This window comes from Danio rerio, chromosome 17 (assembly GCF_049306965.1).
Source record: "Danio rerio strain Tuebingen ecotype United States chromosome 17, GRCz12tu, whole genome shotgun sequence".
Classification (NCBI taxonomy): Eukaryota; Metazoa; Chordata; class Actinopteri; order Cypriniformes; family Danionidae; genus Danio; species Danio rerio.
Window position 1 is genome coordinate 25713557 of NC_133192.1, and position 18496 is coordinate 25732052.

General features: G+C 36.1%; 1 protein-coding gene across 11 annotated transcripts in view; it reads right to left on the bottom strand.

Annotated features, from left to right (window-relative positions):
* The window catches only part of wdpcp (WD repeat containing planar cell polarity effector), a 131330-nt gene that overhangs the window by 42395 nt on the left and 70439 nt on the right, over positions 1–18496 (bottom strand). For all 11 annotated transcript variants that reach the window (XM_073928533.1, XM_068214588.2, XM_073928535.1 and 8 more), the window contains 6 exons: positions 16909–16959; positions 13041–13111; positions 12627–12686; positions 10100–10214; positions 7569–7705; positions 229–420 (listed from right to left, as the gene is read on the bottom strand). In XM_073928533.1, the coding sequence (XP_073784634.1) occupies positions 229–420; positions 7569–7705; positions 10100–10214; positions 12627–12686; positions 13041–13111; positions 16909–16959 (626 nt within the window). The remainder of the gene's footprint in view (positions 1–228; positions 421–7568; positions 7706–10099; positions 10215–12626; positions 12687–13040; positions 13112–16908; positions 16960–18496) is intronic.

An 18496-nucleotide genomic window follows, 5' to 3' on the forward strand; every position in this document is an offset into this window, starting at 1 on the left:
ACAGAGACTGGGGCAAAAAAGGATTGAGAATGTTTCCAAAAAACCTTGAGCAGTGGAGCATTGCGAGGGCATTATTAAAAGTATTTATATTATTTAGGAGGTCACACCCTGATTGCTATCTGACCTTCAAGAAGCTCCAAAATCTTGTTCTCGCATCATTTAATTTTATCTCCCAAAAAATATTCATTCGGAAAGGCCAACCCTGAAGGAACGTGAGTGTCTGCTTACCGTGAGCCCAGGGGTGTCGGAGCAGGCGAGCAGCACCAGGTTGGCTCTGTCTGCTGCACTAGGGATGGGAGACCAAGGCCTAACCTCCTCGTTACAGAGCGGCCACCAGCACACGGCCACGTCCTGCGTCCGGTTCAGCCCCAAGTGACGCTCCACACGCCGCCCTCCACCAGGTAAGTCTGCCACTGAAACCTGAAGATGAACAACAACCATAAAGTAATTGGACCACTAAACATCTATAAAACATAAGCCAAACTCCTCTGCATAACTCATTACAACTGCATGCTGCTTTATTAATGTGGCCCAAGCTCTCCAGCATTGAAGGGGTGGGATTTATATTTTGTTGGGTTTTGTATTCAATTTATTTGAAATAGCTGCTTTTGTGGGTAGGATATTTGTGCAACTGCTAATAAGATCTCTAGATGGTTTTACTATTGTAAACCAGCTTTATTTGTTCTAGTAACTGTAATACTGATAATGTGGCAGCAGGACTAAACTAGAATCAAATGCAGGATAATGCATAAATTCTGCATGTGAATAATAGTTCTTAATGAAAAGATAATAAACAAGCTAACAAGAAATTGTTGAAAGAACTGGTTCCCATACTAAATTGCTCCCATTGCTTGTAATGAAATCAGAAGCTTGTAGTCGAGTATATAACAAAAAAGCAGGACTTCCTAGTTGGTCTATGAAAGCTGATTTTTGTGTGATGGCCAGTTTTTTGGCTGGACAAATTAAAAGGATTTGAGTTTTACACACATTCCTTGAAGCCTCTCTTCCATTCTGCGAGACAAAAATCATGCTGAAATAGTTGTTGTGTACAGGACCATTAATTAAAACTTTAACCAGATCTATATTGTATACAATATCAACGATATTTATAATCTAACAGAAACAGATTTGGTTTGAACGGTTGATCCAAAAATTTAAGTTCCGCCATTATTTGCTCACCCTCCCTTTGTTCCAAACCTTCAGTTTAACAAGAAAGAAGACATTTTAAGAATGTTGGAAACGTTGTTTTTTCTACTGGTGAAGTCAATGGGCCGTATTTTAACAATCTAGGCACAGAGTCTAAAGCGCATGGCGATAAAGCATTAAGGGCATGTCCGAATCCACTTTTGCTATTTAAGGATAAAAAAATATGGTTTGCACAGCAGCGCATGGACTAACAGGGTTGTGCTTATTCTCCTACTGAGTTATGGTTGTGTTTTTTTGTTCATTACGTGCAATAAACCAATCAGTCCCATCACACATTTCCTTTAAGAGTCAGTTGTGTCATGCCATAGTGCATTTGCTATTTACATGGCGCACTTTGAAAAACTAAACGCTTCACGAGTGAGAAAACAGTTTAACAGACCATCTGCACGAGGATAAAGAGCCTCCTCTGATCGGCCTCTTTACTTTCACTTTACTTTTACTTTACTCCTTTATTTACGTGGATAAGGAAGCGGTGTTGTATGCACTCCACTGAGGACATTGTCTTACAAACATAGTCTTGTTTGTGAAGCGCAAAGATTTGTTTTAAAAAATTAACAAATTCAGTTATTATTTCATGCAAACGCATAAATGAACAATAATAACAAAGTGTGGTCAAAAAACTGAGTTATATCCAAACACGTCCTGTTCTTATGCCCCATATGGTCCAAAATGCGTCGTTTGGACAAATCTAAACTTGTTTTTATTCAAGCAAATATAAATATCCATACAGTATATTAATTATTTTCGTTTCGGCTTAGTCCCTTTATTAATCTAGGGTTGCCACAGCGGAATTAACCGCCAACTTATCCAGCATATGTTTTATGCAGTGGATGCCCTTCCAACTGCAGCCCATCTCTGGGAAACATCCATACACACTCATTCACACTCATAGACTACGGACAATTTAGCCTATCAATTCACCTATGCTGCATGTCTTTAGACTGTGGGGGAAACCGGAGCACCCAGAGGAAACCCACACGAACGTGGGGAGAACATGCAAACTCCACACAGGAACGCCGAACCAGCGACCTTCTTGCTGTGAGTCGACAGCACTACCTGTGCATTACCCAATATGTATAATATAATAGCAATAATATTATACAAAAACAAATTGTCATGAATAAACTAAAAAAAAAGCCCTTCGAGATGAAAAATGCATGTTTTTTAAATTTATGTAAAAAACTTTTTTTCTAATATTTTAATCACTTAATTCTTTTTCATACTTAAAGATATTTGCGTATTGCTGTACATCCTGTGTGCATTAAGCAATGTGTATGCGTTTAAGGTGCACAACTAACGTGCGCTGCGCTGGACTTTAGACCTGCTTTCAGCTGGTCAATTGCACAGTCTTTTTTAGTTCCGCAAAAAAGCAATGTGCCAACAATGCACCTTAACACACCTCCTTTCTAGAACAGAACACCCATGAACCCACAAAGTGGTGCCAAACACGTATTGTGCCTTATTACGCTGAGTGTATAATAGGGCCCAATGGCTATGGCATTCTTTAAAATATATTATTTTATGTTCAACAGAAAAAAAAGGATATCATATAGGTTTGGAACAACTGACTAATAATGATGGTTTCGGAATTCTATAAAGCTTTTTAAAGTAGCAGATAAGCTGCTATAACAGTTTAAGACAAAAACACACAAATGACAAATACAATACACTATCTATTTATAAAGTACATTTAAAAACAACCAAAGTTGAACAAAATGCCGTACATAGGAGTGCTAAAGACAGAGAATAAACATTTAATAAGTAAAAGCCATAAAAACATTAATCAAAACAATCAAACATTTCCCACCCAATCATACCTGACAGCTTTGTATATTAACTTTACAGTACAATGAACATAAATTTGAGGTATTTTAAAACTCCATCAAATGGCTATAAAATGAAACTCAAATTATGAAATCAAATGACAAACATAAATCCAAACCACAAAATTACAGGTTTGTGATGAAGCATAGGCAAGTGTTTTGCTGCTGACTAAGTCTGACTAGCAAATTTCATTAAAATGAGCCGCACCTGATTGAGACACACCTGCATTTTGGCTGATGCACAAACTGCTTTAATCAGACAGTCTAGCCTCAACGTGGACATAATAATTGAGGTATTCAAAACTAGTTCCTTTGAAGGGGCGTTAATTCCACTATCTGTTTATGGGACTGCAATAATAGTGCAGTATTGAGAGGATATTCTCTCCTACATCACACCACTGTCTCCGCATTAAACTCTCATATCTCATATCTGCGGCTGCTCATCATGCGCTATTTCAGCAGTTCTGGGCTGAGGTTTTAAAGCCGACCATTAATGCAGCCCATAGTATGAATAAATGGCATGAAAATACGACATGGCTCTTATAGAGACAGCGCCTATTCATGCAACATAATAGCAGTCATTTCCATATACTTCATTTTGAAAGGCCTTATCAAGAGAGCAAACATGGAGTCTCTTTTTTATGTCAACAACTCTATCTGTGCACAATAGGGAGGAGTAGAAATGCACCACAGTCTGCCTGCAACAACAAAATAAAATTGTTCATCATTTAACCTTGACCTTCATATTCTGCTAGTGCCAAGTATCATCTACCATGCAAATGATTCATATAAGATTAATAAACAAACAAAAACAAAGCCAAGCAACACAGACTGTGGGAAAATAACATTCATCTCTCTGTGTCTCTTACTGCCCTCCCCCAAAACTTGATTCCCCATCTTGCCTGTGCTTGCTGGTCAGCAATAATCAGACCCTCTTTCTGGAGGATTAGGCTCAAAGCTTAGTCCAGTGGAGCAGGCAGTGGATGGGGCCGGCCGGGCTGGGATGGGGGGGTGTGATGGGCGGGGGTGTTGTCGGGAGGGAGGGCAGGGTCTGGAGGGGGGAACGTACGGTCTCTCCTTATCAGAGCCATGCTGCTGGAGCCAGCCACACCGCAGGAGAGATTGCTTTCATACTCAGGCTGCCGTTGCAACAAAGCGCTCCAGTAATGCGATAATGTTCGGGTGCGGAGGGTGTTAAGAGCCTGATGTATTTATGTATTGTGTTTAGTCCATAATCAGACCCATCCAAATTGTGATCTCTGCACACTTGGTCTCCGGCCCATTAAAATGAGGTTAATGCTTTCAAAAAGAAAACGAATAAAGATTTTTTTTTTCTTATACTATATTATGAATTTTTCAGACAAGTTGCTTTGGAAAGCCAGAGAATGAATGGGATGGAGGATAAAGAGAGGAGCGATCACCTTGGTTTCCTCTGTAGAGGAGGAGATGGACTTGACCCCACCCTCTGACCCCTACCCCACTGCTTGGCTAGCCAAAGACTGCACAACTGTGACCAGATTTATAAAATAGGGAAAATGGTGATGTTAGAAAATCCAGATAGTACATCCTCTATTCCTCCTGTAATGCACAGTAGTGCATTAAACAAGCAAAGTCAAAGTCATGGAGGTCAATAGTCAGCCACGAACTGATGAAATTCATACACTTATCAAATGTTTCGGTTTGTAAGAATTTTTTTTAAATATGTCTCTCCTGCTAAGCTAGGCTGTATTTATTTTATAAAAAATAGTGAAAGTTCTTCTGTTTAAATGTATTTTAAAATTAGTGCAAAACTGCATTTTCAGCACATATTACTCCTGTTTTTAGTGTTATATGGTCTTTCAGAAATCATTCTAATATGTTTTTGGTGCTTGAAGAAACAATTAACATTATCATCAATGATGAAAACAGTTGTCATGCATAATACAGTGTTTTATGCAAAATATTTAAGCTGTTTTAATGAATTGACAGTTAGTAACTACATAGAAGTCATACATTCATTCATTTTCCTTCGGCTTAGTCCCTTTATTCATTAGGGGTCACCACAACGGAATGAACCACTAACTTATCCAGCATATGTTTTGCACAGCGAATGCCCTTCCAGCTGCAACCCAATACTAAGAAACATCCATACATACTCATTCACGTGCATAAATATGGCCAATTTTGTTTATTCAATTCACCTATAGTGCATGTCTTTGGACTGTGGGCAAAGCAGGAGCACCCGGAGAACATGCAAACGCCACACAGAAACGCCAACTGACCCAGTCGGGCGGGACTCAAACCAGCGACATTCTTGCTGTGAGGAAACAGTGCTTACATAGAAGTCTTTACTCTCAATTTTGATCAATTTAATATATTCTAGCTAATAAACAATTCCAAAAATACAATATAAATTCTTACAATAGAAATATTAAAAAGATAATAATAATAAAATTAATAATAATAATAAAATTATATTAATAATTTAACATTTTAACAGGGTATATACAGAAATCAGAGAGGAAATTTCATTAACTTTTAAGACCTTTTTTAAGACTCTTTTAATACATGTTAAACCCTCATTGCCGCTTTAAGTTTCACCCTTTAACACTGGGGACATTTTAAGGTACAGTATATTTACAAAATACTGATTGTAAAAAACTTATCCTAAACTAAAACATAATTCATATACTGAATAAAAATGCTAATTGGTGCCTATAGAACTCCAGGATTTTATCCACTCCATAAACTACACAGAACCTTAATAATCAAAAATTATACAAAATTTAATACCTTGTAAAAAAAAACATTTATGACTTTTTAATCCTTTTTAAGGGCCTTAAATTTCTCTAAATTGATTTATCATCTTTCAATCACTTTTAAGACTTTTTTTTACTGCAGTATTGATACTTTTACTTCCGTAATTTTCTTCCACCTGCAGTCACTACTTACTTTTTTCCTGTCTATGGGGATTAGAAAAAAAATCAATCCTGTGATTCCTGTCCCATCAAATTGCATATAGAAGGTAAATCACATCATAATGAACTACCTAAAGACATGGGTGATTTATAATTGCAGAAAACTGTTTGGAAGCATTAAAAATGTACAATACACGTCCAAAATCTTTACACGGATTGACCCAGAAATGTTTAGATGCATGGCACAGATGAGAAGATGACAGATGTTTACTGTATAATGTTCGAAATTGCCTTAAATACCCAGCAGGCGTCAACATGACGCGTCAACATGATGTCAGATTGACGTTGTACCCCAACGTTGTGAGGATGTGGCATTTTGTTTGGAAATGAAAATCGGGTTGACGTCAGAACCCAACCCAAAGGCCGACGACTGTGTCCAACCTAAAATCAACCAAATATCAACGTTCAATGATGTTACAGCTTGATGTTGTGTGGACGTTACCACTATGATTTCTATCAGACACTGGATTTTGGTTGCCATGCCTGAAGAATAAATGTCAGGATTTGACATTAATATGACATTGGTTTAAATTGTTGGATCAACGTTGGATTATGGTCACTTTCTAACACAACCTAAAATCAACCAAATATCAACGTTATTTGACATTGTAATTGGATATCAAAATAATGTTGTCATTAGACACTGAATGACATTACAACCTAAATCTAACCCAATATTAATAGCAATAACTAAATGCACTACAAAATGTTTTGTTTACACACATCCACAAACCACATGTAAAAGCAACAGCTTTTTATAGTGTAATACTCACTATTCTGGAGTACATTTGAAAGCTCTGCTTTTTACTCATAATTTGAGTAATATTACAGATACTTTTACTCTACTTGCACTACATTTTTTATCAAGTAATAGTACTTTAACTTAAGTGTGATTTTTCAGTAATCTTTCCATCACTGTATAATATAAATTCCCTTCCAAATACAGAAATCATTTCGAATCTTTCAGTTCAGGTTCGAGCAATACCTTTGATGTGGGAAAACATTGTACAAAGTGCACATTAAAAAACTCCTTTTTGTTAGTTCTTGTATGCTTCTCAAATTTCAAATATTACACCTTCAAAAGAGCTTTTTTTCTTTTTATATTTGATGCATAAGAATTATTACAGCAATTACACAATGATCTTCAACTGGCTGCCCTTTTTTATTTTTTCAGGTTTCAGTAATTAAACAAAAGGAAATTGAGAATGAGGGAAAGAACAGTTCTCAGGCACACACAGATGCACTGTCATAACGGATGTGATCTCTCTATAAAGACACGAGTGCTGTGTGTTTGGACCTGATGTTCCCCACAGGTGTGCATTAGAGAGGAGCTCCAGTAATCACAGTGTTACCTGTCCCAGTGGTAAAAGAAAGCAAGAAAAGCCAGGCAATTATTAGAGCTAAAAGCCCTGTGGAAAGAGCCAGACCAGCCTCATTAAAGCTTTTTAATTGAAAGCAGGAGAGGCTGGTCTGCCTTTCCTCCTAAAATGTGCTAATGCGTGCGTATTCAAGAGTGTGTGTGTCTTTGGGCGAGCGTTCAAAAGATGTGTGTAAGAGGTATGTGTGTGTGTGTGTGTGTTACCTTAATCTCTGCAGCTGTGAGTTTCTCCATGTGTCTTGCTAGATCAGGTGAGCTCTGGTTCTTCCTGTTCAGGTAAACCTGACACACCTGACTCCTCTCCATCAGGGAGAACAGCAGGAAGCGATCGCCAATCACCGCTGAAAACCACAGGGCGAGGTCAAAGGTCAAAACTCATATGACCTTGCCAGAAAACAAAGCGTTTACTTTGCTATCTAAATTACATATTATTATTACTATAGACTCACTCAAATCATATATACCTCTAATAGAAAAGCTTTGCCATTTAAAACATTAGAAAATATTATTTAATTTACTTACAGATTTTTGCTTTTTTCAAATGATGGTGTCCCCGAATATCCCTGATAGGTTGTTTATTGAACATAATGAGACACATTTATAACTAAACCCAATGCAACATTCATGAAATGACGTTTCTACGTGACATTCAACTAGCTGGTTCAAGCATCATTGATTTCATCTTTTGAATTTTAAATGAATAATTTTCATAAGTGCAGTAGTTTAAGACACTAATAAGGAGTCACAGAAGAGATAGAGAGAAAGAAATAGAGACTGTAAAGCCTGTAGGCTGTACAGCTTTCATGTTAAAGAGAGACATTTGCAGTGAAACTGTTGACAAGCTCTCCACACTGTGATTAGCAATTAACCTTCCCTTCCTAAAAAATTAATCTGTTTATGAAACCAATTAAACGGCAGAAAAAATTAATACAAGCCATTCAGAGAAGCAGGTTTAGTAGAGGATGATATTCAGGGCTGGAATTTCCAACCTCAACAGCAATTAGAGACGGAATATCAGCGCTTCTGCAGTAATTATGAATCATCTCACATTCAAGCATAAAACAGGAAGCTCATTTCAAGGGAAGAGCTTTTTTTTACTTTTACTTTAAGTTATACTTTAATTCCAAAAACAACCTGCATGTTTTTGTAAATATACTTTTTTAATAAATCAGATGTGTGAGTTTTTTTTTTTTTTGTGTGTGTGTGTGTGTGTGTGTGTGTGTGTGTTTTTAGACCAAAGTTTGTATTATAACCACTGTGAGAGGCTCAAGTATGATTTAGAAATGCTACATGTAAATGACACACTCAACCAAATTAAAACAGATTATTTAAATGACATATTTTCCCTTTGGAAAAAAAAAAGAAAAACATGGAAGCTTTTAAAAGATTACCAAAATTCCAGAGAACATGCCCATGTATTAGTGTTCAGTAATCATGGCCAAATTAAGTGGAAGATTCCATGATAATCCTTTAAAAAAAATCCAAATTTGTGTCCAGGGGCTAGTAAACAGGTTTTGGAACATATGAGCAGTGGCGGGTTAAATCAGAATAAATCAATATATTTCTCTAAATCTGCTTAGCTAGTTAATACTTCATTCCTTTAAAACATGTTTACAGAGCTTACCAGCAGACAAATTCATTTCTAAAAAAGAACTAAATTATGCAATACTTGATGGATAATTTGGTTCTCAAATTGCAGGTTTTAGGCATTACTAATAGACTCGATATTGAGCCTTTTTCAACATAAAACAACTGTGGGGGTTTCTAACACCATACAAATATTTCCAAATTCCTTTCTTGTCATTTTTAAAACATCATCTTAAAGAGTGATTGTAATAATAAAACACCTACACTCTCGTAAGTAAAGGTACAAATTCTGTTACTCGCACAATACATTTTTAAAAGGAACATACTTGTAGCTACATGATTGCCCATATTTGTACATATCTTTACTTAAAGTGTATATAATGGTACATAAAAAGTACAAAATGACAACAACACATGAGATTTGTGGGTCAGAAATGTGAAATCTCAATGGAAAAAGTTTTCGACCGCTCTCTTTGTACTCTAGCACTCATGAAGTAAAGTCATCAAGGCCAGAACAGGTCTGACAGCGTGTGTGAAACTAACTGAATAAGTGACAGATGTAGGAGCCCTCCTGGCACCCCCATCCTTACATACACGCTCGCTCTCTCTCTCTCTCTCTCTCTCTCTCTCATACACACACATAATTACTCTGGTAATTAGGGGCTCTGGGGGCCTGAATGGCACTCTATGGGGGTCTACTAGGAAAAGGGAAGGAGTGGGCTGACAGAGAGGTTGAGAGCAAGAGAGAGAAAGAGAGAGAGGTTTGTCAGGTATCTAGAGACCTGGCACAGAGAGCTTTAGCCATATAAGCTCTAAACAATAAAAGATATGAGAAAATAATTAGCAGATTTGGGATAGTGTCCAATTTCACAAACCATAAATAAGACAGGGAGTCATGCCAGATTCCCCAGAGATTTCAGAGGAACCTCTTAGTGTATGTGTGCATGTGTCCGTGCCTTTCCAACTTCCTCTGGGAGTAACAGAAGAGGAAGAGACAGAAGGGACTGGCGTTCGTGACCTGTGGGTGTGCAGCCGCCCAGGCTCATGCTGAGAAAATGAGCAGTGAGTGAAACCGCAAGGAGAAAGAGAGAGACAAGAAGAAAGAATGAAAAGAGACAAGAGAGGAAGGCAAGTGTGCATTTACTCACCGTCACTGATGGTGTCAGCAGGTAATCGCCCCACCAGAGTTCTGTCAATGACCACCCGTTCAACCTGAGCTCCGCCTAGAATCAGGGTCACCAACACACCTGATCTCAAGAGCATCTGCACATAGCAATGGACAATCACACATTCACACTGACAGGGAAAATGCTACAGTAAATATTTCAACATAAATACATTATAGGGGCTGTTCTCAGGCACAAAATAATGTTTTGTTAACATTTATTCAAATTTTCATTCATTCATTAATTTTCTTTGCGGATTAGTCCCGTTACTCATCTGGGGTCACCACAGCGGAATGAACCGCCAACTTGTCCAGCATATGTTTTAAACAGCGGATGCCCTTGCAGCTGCAACCCATCACTGGGAAACATTCATACACACTCATACAATAGGGCCAATTTACCCAATTCACCTGTACCGCATGTCTTTGGGCTTGTGGGGGAAACCAGAGCACCTGAAGGAAACCCACGTGAACACAGGGAGAACATGCAGACTCTACAGAAAAAAAAATCAACTGGCCCAGCCGAGGCTCGAACCAGCGACCTTTTTGCTGTAAGGTGATCATCACCATGATGGCCACTTTATTAAAATTTCTGTTCAGATTTTTTTTTTTTCAGCAAGACACATATAGAAGTCCAAATGAAAACTTGATCAACACACCTATTCAAAGATTATGTGAAAATCGTGATGCATACATCATAGCATATAATATGACCAATGAGATTTGCCATTAATTTTGCGTTACAGGCTTGTGATGCCAAACTTAATGCAGTGTGTGTAAGTGTGTGTGTTGATTAAAATTTTGATTTGAGAGTAAATAAAGGCTCAACAACATGTTGATCGTATCACTTGAGAAGAAATTGTTGGGCGTAACGCGTTATAAAGTAAATAACGTGGGTTACATAATATTACTTTTTCAAAGTAACAAGTAATATAACGCATTACTTTTAAAAAATAAGTAATATTATTTGAATTACTTAAACAAAAGTATGATTGCTATGATTGACATCAGTTAACAGTCTCCAGGTAAAACAAATAATTTGACTAAACTAAAAAATGGTTATTGCTTTTATTGTTGACAAGGTGCAGTCACTGTCTCACGTTACAGTAGAGGCAACTATGTTTTGTAATATAGTACGATTTTTTTCTCTTTTGGGAAACGATTTACATTTATTTACATTTGTTAAGGCCACATCAAGCAATTTATTTAATGTATAAAGCTCAAGTATTTATTTTTGATGTGTTTTTTTCCCCTTACTGTTCATTTTGTTGTCACACATTTTAAAGGTTTAAAATCTGTTTTTGCCTTATAATTTATTTCATGTTCGTACTATTAGGCTTTATTGCAATCTATATTTCAATGGACAGTGAATTTACTTAACTAATAACACAAAACGTACAAAACTCTCAGTAATGACTTTAAAACCACACTGACTGAGCTAAACTGAACTGAACTGAACTTAAACACTAAAACTGAACTACCCTGATCCAGTTACTATGACCATTTATGTAAAGCTGCTTTGACACAATCTACATTGTAAAAGCGCTATACAAATAAAGCTGAATTGAATTGAAAAGTAGCAAACACATTACTTTACATGCTTTCATTAATCTATATATACAGTACAGCATGTATAGCTCAGGACTCAAGTTCTCAAAATATAATTTTATCCTACATCTTTTAAAGGAATATGAAGGTGTAGGTTCTATAGGTGGTTGTTAAATGCAGAGCTCCAACCTCAGCCAGGTAAGGAAAAGTAACATAAAAGTAACTTAAAACAAATGTAACAATACTTTCCATAAAAAGTAAAGCAATAAGTTACTTTTTGTGGAAGAGTAACTCAATATTGTATGCACTACTTTTAAAAGTAACTTTCCCTAACACTGGTCTTCCCCATATCTATTGTCTATAAATGCTTATTGTATCCTCAGAAAAGCTTATTAACTTTCCCTCTATAGAACAAAAAATGGCTGAAACATTAACTTTCCCTCTATAGAACAAAAAATGGCTGAAACATCCTCTTAAATATGTTCTTGTTGTCAATCCAATCAAGTTCACATCTACCTTTTCTAAAGGCAGTTGAAAATGCATATGAGTGGACTGTAGTTTGCATTTTTGCATTTTGACTGATAACATTCTGTGTAAAATGTTTGAACATTTAACTTCCATATCACGTGAACACACGATAATGGACACCACATTCAATCAGACCCTAAAACAAATCTCAGTTTGGTCTCCCTGACCTTTTCAAATGCCTTAAATGTAGCACTTTATGAGCAAAAAAGGTGTGCTCATGTGACTGAAGAATCCATCTTCACTGAAGGGAAAACTGCTGGGCTGCAGCGATGTGTTTTAAGAAGGGAAACTTTTTGATCCCAGAGATAAATTCCCCAAGAGTATTCGACACAAACAGTCTGCATATGCTCATCGCCTGACCTCTGCTACACGAGCCAACTCACGCCAAGAAGGCCTGATGCCTGCTGGGTACTGGTGCATGCTGGGTAAGGTACCTGACAGCACTGCTTGCTTCTCCATCTGACACTCATGACCGGGCACGACTGCAGCAGCTCCTGAGAGAAAGAGAGGCAGAGAATGTGGAGTAGACGTCGTCTGAGCATTTTCAGGGTCAGGTTTATAAGGATGTTTCCAGTTTCAGATACAGAGAGGCAGCAAAAATGAACCCGAGTCGGACTGAACAAAGCTAGGTTTGTGTGAGAGAGCCAGAGGCAGAGAGAGAGCCAGCTCACAGTCCCAATCATCCCCCTCAAATATCCCCCACGATGACAGAGAGGCACCCACACAGGTGCTGAGAGAGAGAGAGAGAGAGAGAGAGGTCGGGGGATTTTTTCTTTTCTTATGAAAGGAAGGAGAAAGAGAGAATGCTGCTATTTGTTAATCGGACTGCAGGAAATGTAAACAAATACCTCTAGTTCCTTTAGGGCATCACGCAGCTTCTCTGGGCGACGGTTACTAAGGAACCATGGGTAACCACGACCTGAGTGACAGGAGAGAGGGAGAGGACACAGGTATAAAGTGCAACGTCATCTCAGGCATTAAAAGAAGCAATCAAAGTGTGTTTTAAGGGTGCAAAGGATTGACCCTGAAATACAGCTCCACCTGAGGTCACCCTAGAAAATGAATCTGAGCTGAAAGCTTAAAATTTAAATCCACTCATTTCAGTCTGGATGATGATTTGGGCCCAAACACATTGGATACAATCAAGAATGAAAAGGATATTGATTTATTAAATTTCTATTCAGCTTAGTCCCTTTATTAATCAGGTGTCGCCACAGCAGAATGAACCGCCATGAAAAGGGTGTGAAAAAAAAAAAAAAAAATATATATATATATATATATATATATATATATATATATATATATATATATATATATATATATATATATATATATATATATATATAAGAGATGATTGCTTAAAAAAAGTTTAACTGATGGACAGATATCAAAGAATATTCAAATATCTACGAAGGCATTGATTTTTTTTTTGTTTTTAATTTAATTTTTGTACAAATTGCTATATATTTTGAAATAATAAGTAGATAAAATAATAATTTTCCGGTGATGGGTTGTGGCTGGAAGGAAATCCTCTGCGTAAAACATGTGCTGGATAAGTTGGTGGTTCATTTCATTGTGGCAACCCCGGATTACTAAAGAGACTAAGCTGAAAAGAAAATGATTGAATGAATAAAACAATAATAATATAAAGCTTTTGGAAAATTTTACCACTTCAGTAATCAGTAAAGAGATATGTGTTTTGAGTAAAATATTCTCTTTTTTTTCATTTTTTTTTTAAGTATTTAAAGGTGCAAAAGGTGATCTGCTTAAATGCTAACTGGTTAGCATATTATCTTTCAAATACAATCCCTCCCTTGCAGTCAAAGACCAGCTACTGGAAATCACAAATGCACACGCTAAAGATGACTGAGGCCCACTAGATCATGCCATTCACCAGTTAGAAAACTTTATAGTACTTTATAATACTACATTTATGAACTAAAAACTGTATTATATCTAGCACGTTTTAAGTTATATATTATTTAACATACACATGCAAGTATTGCGGGTCTCACTCTCTCACCCGCTCTGTCCTAAAGCGACTATACTGTATACTTAATGTTTGCCCAGCAGGATACAGACATTACAATTATTACTAAGCCATAGTTACATGCTATTTCATACAGAATATTTAAAGTAGCATGGTAAACAATACAGGGAGCGCGTTCAAAAATGAACCGATGTGAATATAAAATTCAACTTCACCTAAGTAAAGCAGGCTAGGTGGAATAGCGCTATTTACTTATGCTTTGTTGTTAAACTAAATAAAAATCTACATTATCGATGGTGTAAAAGGTCCCTTACAAACTTGAAAATAGTCCATCGCCAGATTTCAGAGCCTAAACAACACTTCTGTGCATATAACCCATGTGTAACAACACAATCTACATAATATTTGCGTGACTAAAAGAGTTTTAAAACAGAACATTACCTGTCTAAAAGAAATACTTCAGCCATGGTGTCATCCTTCCTCCAGCGTTCAAAAGTAATTCCAATATGGATTCAGGATTTTAAAAAGTTTTGATTTAGCATTTGTTTTTATCACTCACACTTGTGTCCACGTGGCTGCGGCGTGTGTGTACGCGCAAATGGCGGATCTGCGTGAACAGGTGTGCAGTTGTACAAATCTACATTTGTTGACAGATAGTTTGGGCTACTTATCAGAATTATGGAAATTATCTGCCAGACAATTTTTAATTGGATGAACATTTTTTAGTCTTATACCTCAACCAGAATATAAAAATGAATTTAAATACATTTAGATCATTTACTTTAATTAGTATTATTGGAATGTAAAGAGACTTTTAACCAGCACAACAAAAATGTTTCTGAAGACAATCACCTACTGCCCCTTTAAAGGTTCATAAATATGGAATATTGTACTTTGACCAATTGTCATTGCTTGCAAATAAATACTCTAAATGATAAATTTTTATTTGAAATTTTGAAAATAAGTTATAACAATAAAATAAAAATGACAATAAGGAAATATATCAAACAAAAATAAACATTTTACTTTAAACATGTACCTATTTTATTTTTTAAATTCCCATTTTGAAAATTTATTTATATTACTAAACAATTTGTTGCACTTTTTTTAATCTTATATAATTTAGTCAATTTAAAAAGTCTTTTCCCATATGGATATGTTTTTTTGTTAAAACTACTCCGTTTTAACAGCAAACGTAATGCCTCATTCCCACCAAAATCCAATATTTTCACTTAATCTACAATGCAAAGCTTCCTCCTCTTAATGTTCAAAAACATCAATCTTCTATTTTCACTATAGTTGAAATATTTACTTTTCTCTCTTTTGATTTCTCTCATTTTGTAGACAGAAGGGATTTAAAATCAAAATATTAACTAATAGCGCAACAGAGGCTAAATTCAGTGTAACGCCGTGGTCTCATTCAATCAGCGCTCCCTGAGTTAACACAGTCACCCGAGGGAAGAACTCAAAGTTACCATAACATATTAAACACATTAAATACGCCACTCCAAAATGCCTCGTTCCGCTCACAAAGCCCCCCAAATTTCCGCTCAGATCTCAGTCCCTGTTTCCCTCTGGAGCAAACCAGCGAAGGGAGGAAAAAAAAGAGAAAGAAACGTTAATAGAATTCTCGGCTGAGTTCAATCTGTGAGTATGCGTTTGCATTTATGCATTAATACGCTCATCCGGGACAGGGACCCACGGAAATGAAGGAGGTCTGTTATTTGTTTTCTTAAAGATTTCGCAATCAAGTCCAATCAGTTTTTTTTATTGGTATTTCTACACTATTAAGAAACGTCTCCTGCCTTTTAGGAGTAAGAGGATGCAGAAATAAATGAATGCAAATGAAGGAGAGAGGTGGGGGACGAGCAGGACGGGGGCGAGAGGGGGACGGGTCTGTGTCTTCTGATAAGGGTGTTTGTGTTTCTCTCGAGGGCGACGGGAGTTGCCCCACCAGCAGGGCAAGCGGGTAGGAGGTAACCGGGCATTATATGGGAAGACACTGTGGCCATAGTGGAAATGAACATCTGACAACATCATAACCAAATAAAAAAGCAATATAAAGCTGTCAGTGCTACTGTAGAATAAACTACAATTGCAATACAGAATAAAGCTGTACTTGCAATAAAACAAACACAAAAATTAAAAAGCAGAGAGGAACGCCTGACTAAATGTAATGTTGATGGAAACAGACTACTTAAAACATTTGACAAAAACAACTACTCATATTTCTTAATAATAACTTACCCATATTACTAAGGTTTTTTTTATTATTATTTTAAACATGCCACAAGCTTAAAAATACAATAGAAACATTCTACAAGAATACACAGTAGTAAATCTTACGCCATGGCTGCACCATTAAAAAAACACAATACATTTCGAGACAGCTGGTGCTCAACTAAAGTTTGTAGAATTACTGCAAAAACACATTTTCTGTCCCAACTTTTGAAAGCCACCAGTACATTACAGTTTTACGCAGTGTTTTTTTTATCCCCATCCTTCATTACTGTTGCGTCATACTCGTGAGGGTTAAAGAAGTGGAGTGATGCTTAATATTTGTCAGATTTGCACTAATGGGGCACTTCATTTTCCAGGCATCTGAAGCAGTTTAATTTAGGGATTGGATGAGTGTTGCTTCAGTAACATGTAAACTGATGCTCTTTAATAATGAGCTAATACAGTCATTGACATGAAGGTTAATTGTTTGATGATGGATTACTTACTGTCTGCAAACTGCTGTTTCTCATTGTAGTAATGCTGATCTGTAGGAGAGGCTGCACAAAGAGGGATACATTGTTAAAAAAAAATCATTTTTATGAGAGAGGATGTATAAGTGAGTTGTGTGTGCATATTGTGGGTGATCTGGACATGTGGTAAAAGCAAACTGAATTAAAGCATATATTTTAAAATGCTAAACAGTTTAACTTGTCTACTAATAATTGTCCCAACACTAACAATTTTCCAAAACTCAAGAACTCTTAAACCATAAAGCCAAATCAAGACCTGCATTTAATAGCTTTCTGTGACATCAATATTTATGTGATAAATGTGGAATGTTAATGCCAATTAGCCTTTAACCTGTTAATGTTTCTTTAATTGTAACAGCTGAGATACTAAATTATACACAATTAATATATTCACAATTTTTGATTTTGGTTTGTGATGAAAACAACATAGAGGACAGTTACAAAATTTGCAATAAAAATATCATATTAAAAATTACTTTAATGCAAAACTTTTCATATTGCTTTAGCAATTCATTTTTAAATTGTTATTTCATTTTTTTACATTATTATGGTGCTTAGAAGTATTATATCTGTAATGAATTTTCATTGCTTAAAATTGAAAGTTTGCCTGAGAATGGGACAATATGTATTAAAGCAGTTTTGTTTGGAAAAAAATAAAGAAGTTAAATTATATTTAAAATACAGAATACAACAAAATAAAAAAATTATTACAAAATCTATCGCTAGCACATCAAATTAATATTGTGGATGATCTGGATATGTGGTGAAATAATGCATTTTTTTATGCTAAACAGTTTAACTTGTCTACCAATAATTGTCCAACACTAACAATTTTCAAGAAACTCTTTCCGATAAAGCCAAATCAAGTATTGCATTAAATAGCTTTCTGTAACAGAAATGGCATTTTCAATATTTATGTGAACCATTTCAAATGTTAATGTCAATTAGCCTTTAACCTGTTAATGCTGCTGTAATTGTAACAGTTGAGATACTAAATTATACACAGTTAATTAATATATTCACACTTTGTGATTTAAAAAAAACTTATCATAGTAAAACCTTTCATATATGTTGCTTGAACAAATGTTTTTAAATTATGTTATTTCTATTTTTACTTTATTGTAATGTTCAGAAATATTAATGAATTTCATTGCTTAAAATTGAAAGTTTGTTTGAGGATGGGACAAAGTGAATAAAAGCAAAATTGGGAAAAAAATTTTAAAATATATTTAAATATAGAATACAACAAATTAAAATATTTAAAAATCTACACCTGGCACATTAAAGTGCCCATAGTTTAAGCAACACCCATGTGGGTGTGTGTAAACACTCCTCAAGTGTCTTTCTCAGCATATGGCCACTCGGTTGTCGTCTTGCCCAAATGTGTGTGTGTTTGTAAAGAAAAAAAAAAGAAGAAAAACACTGACTCATACAGTGAGAGGGACAGGTATGCCGACAGACGGAAATGACTGAGGCAAGAACAAACTCCTGCTTTGTCAGCACGCTCTCTCTCCTCTATGTTATAGTACCATACCTTAAGCCCCATTTCACCCCAGAGTCCCAG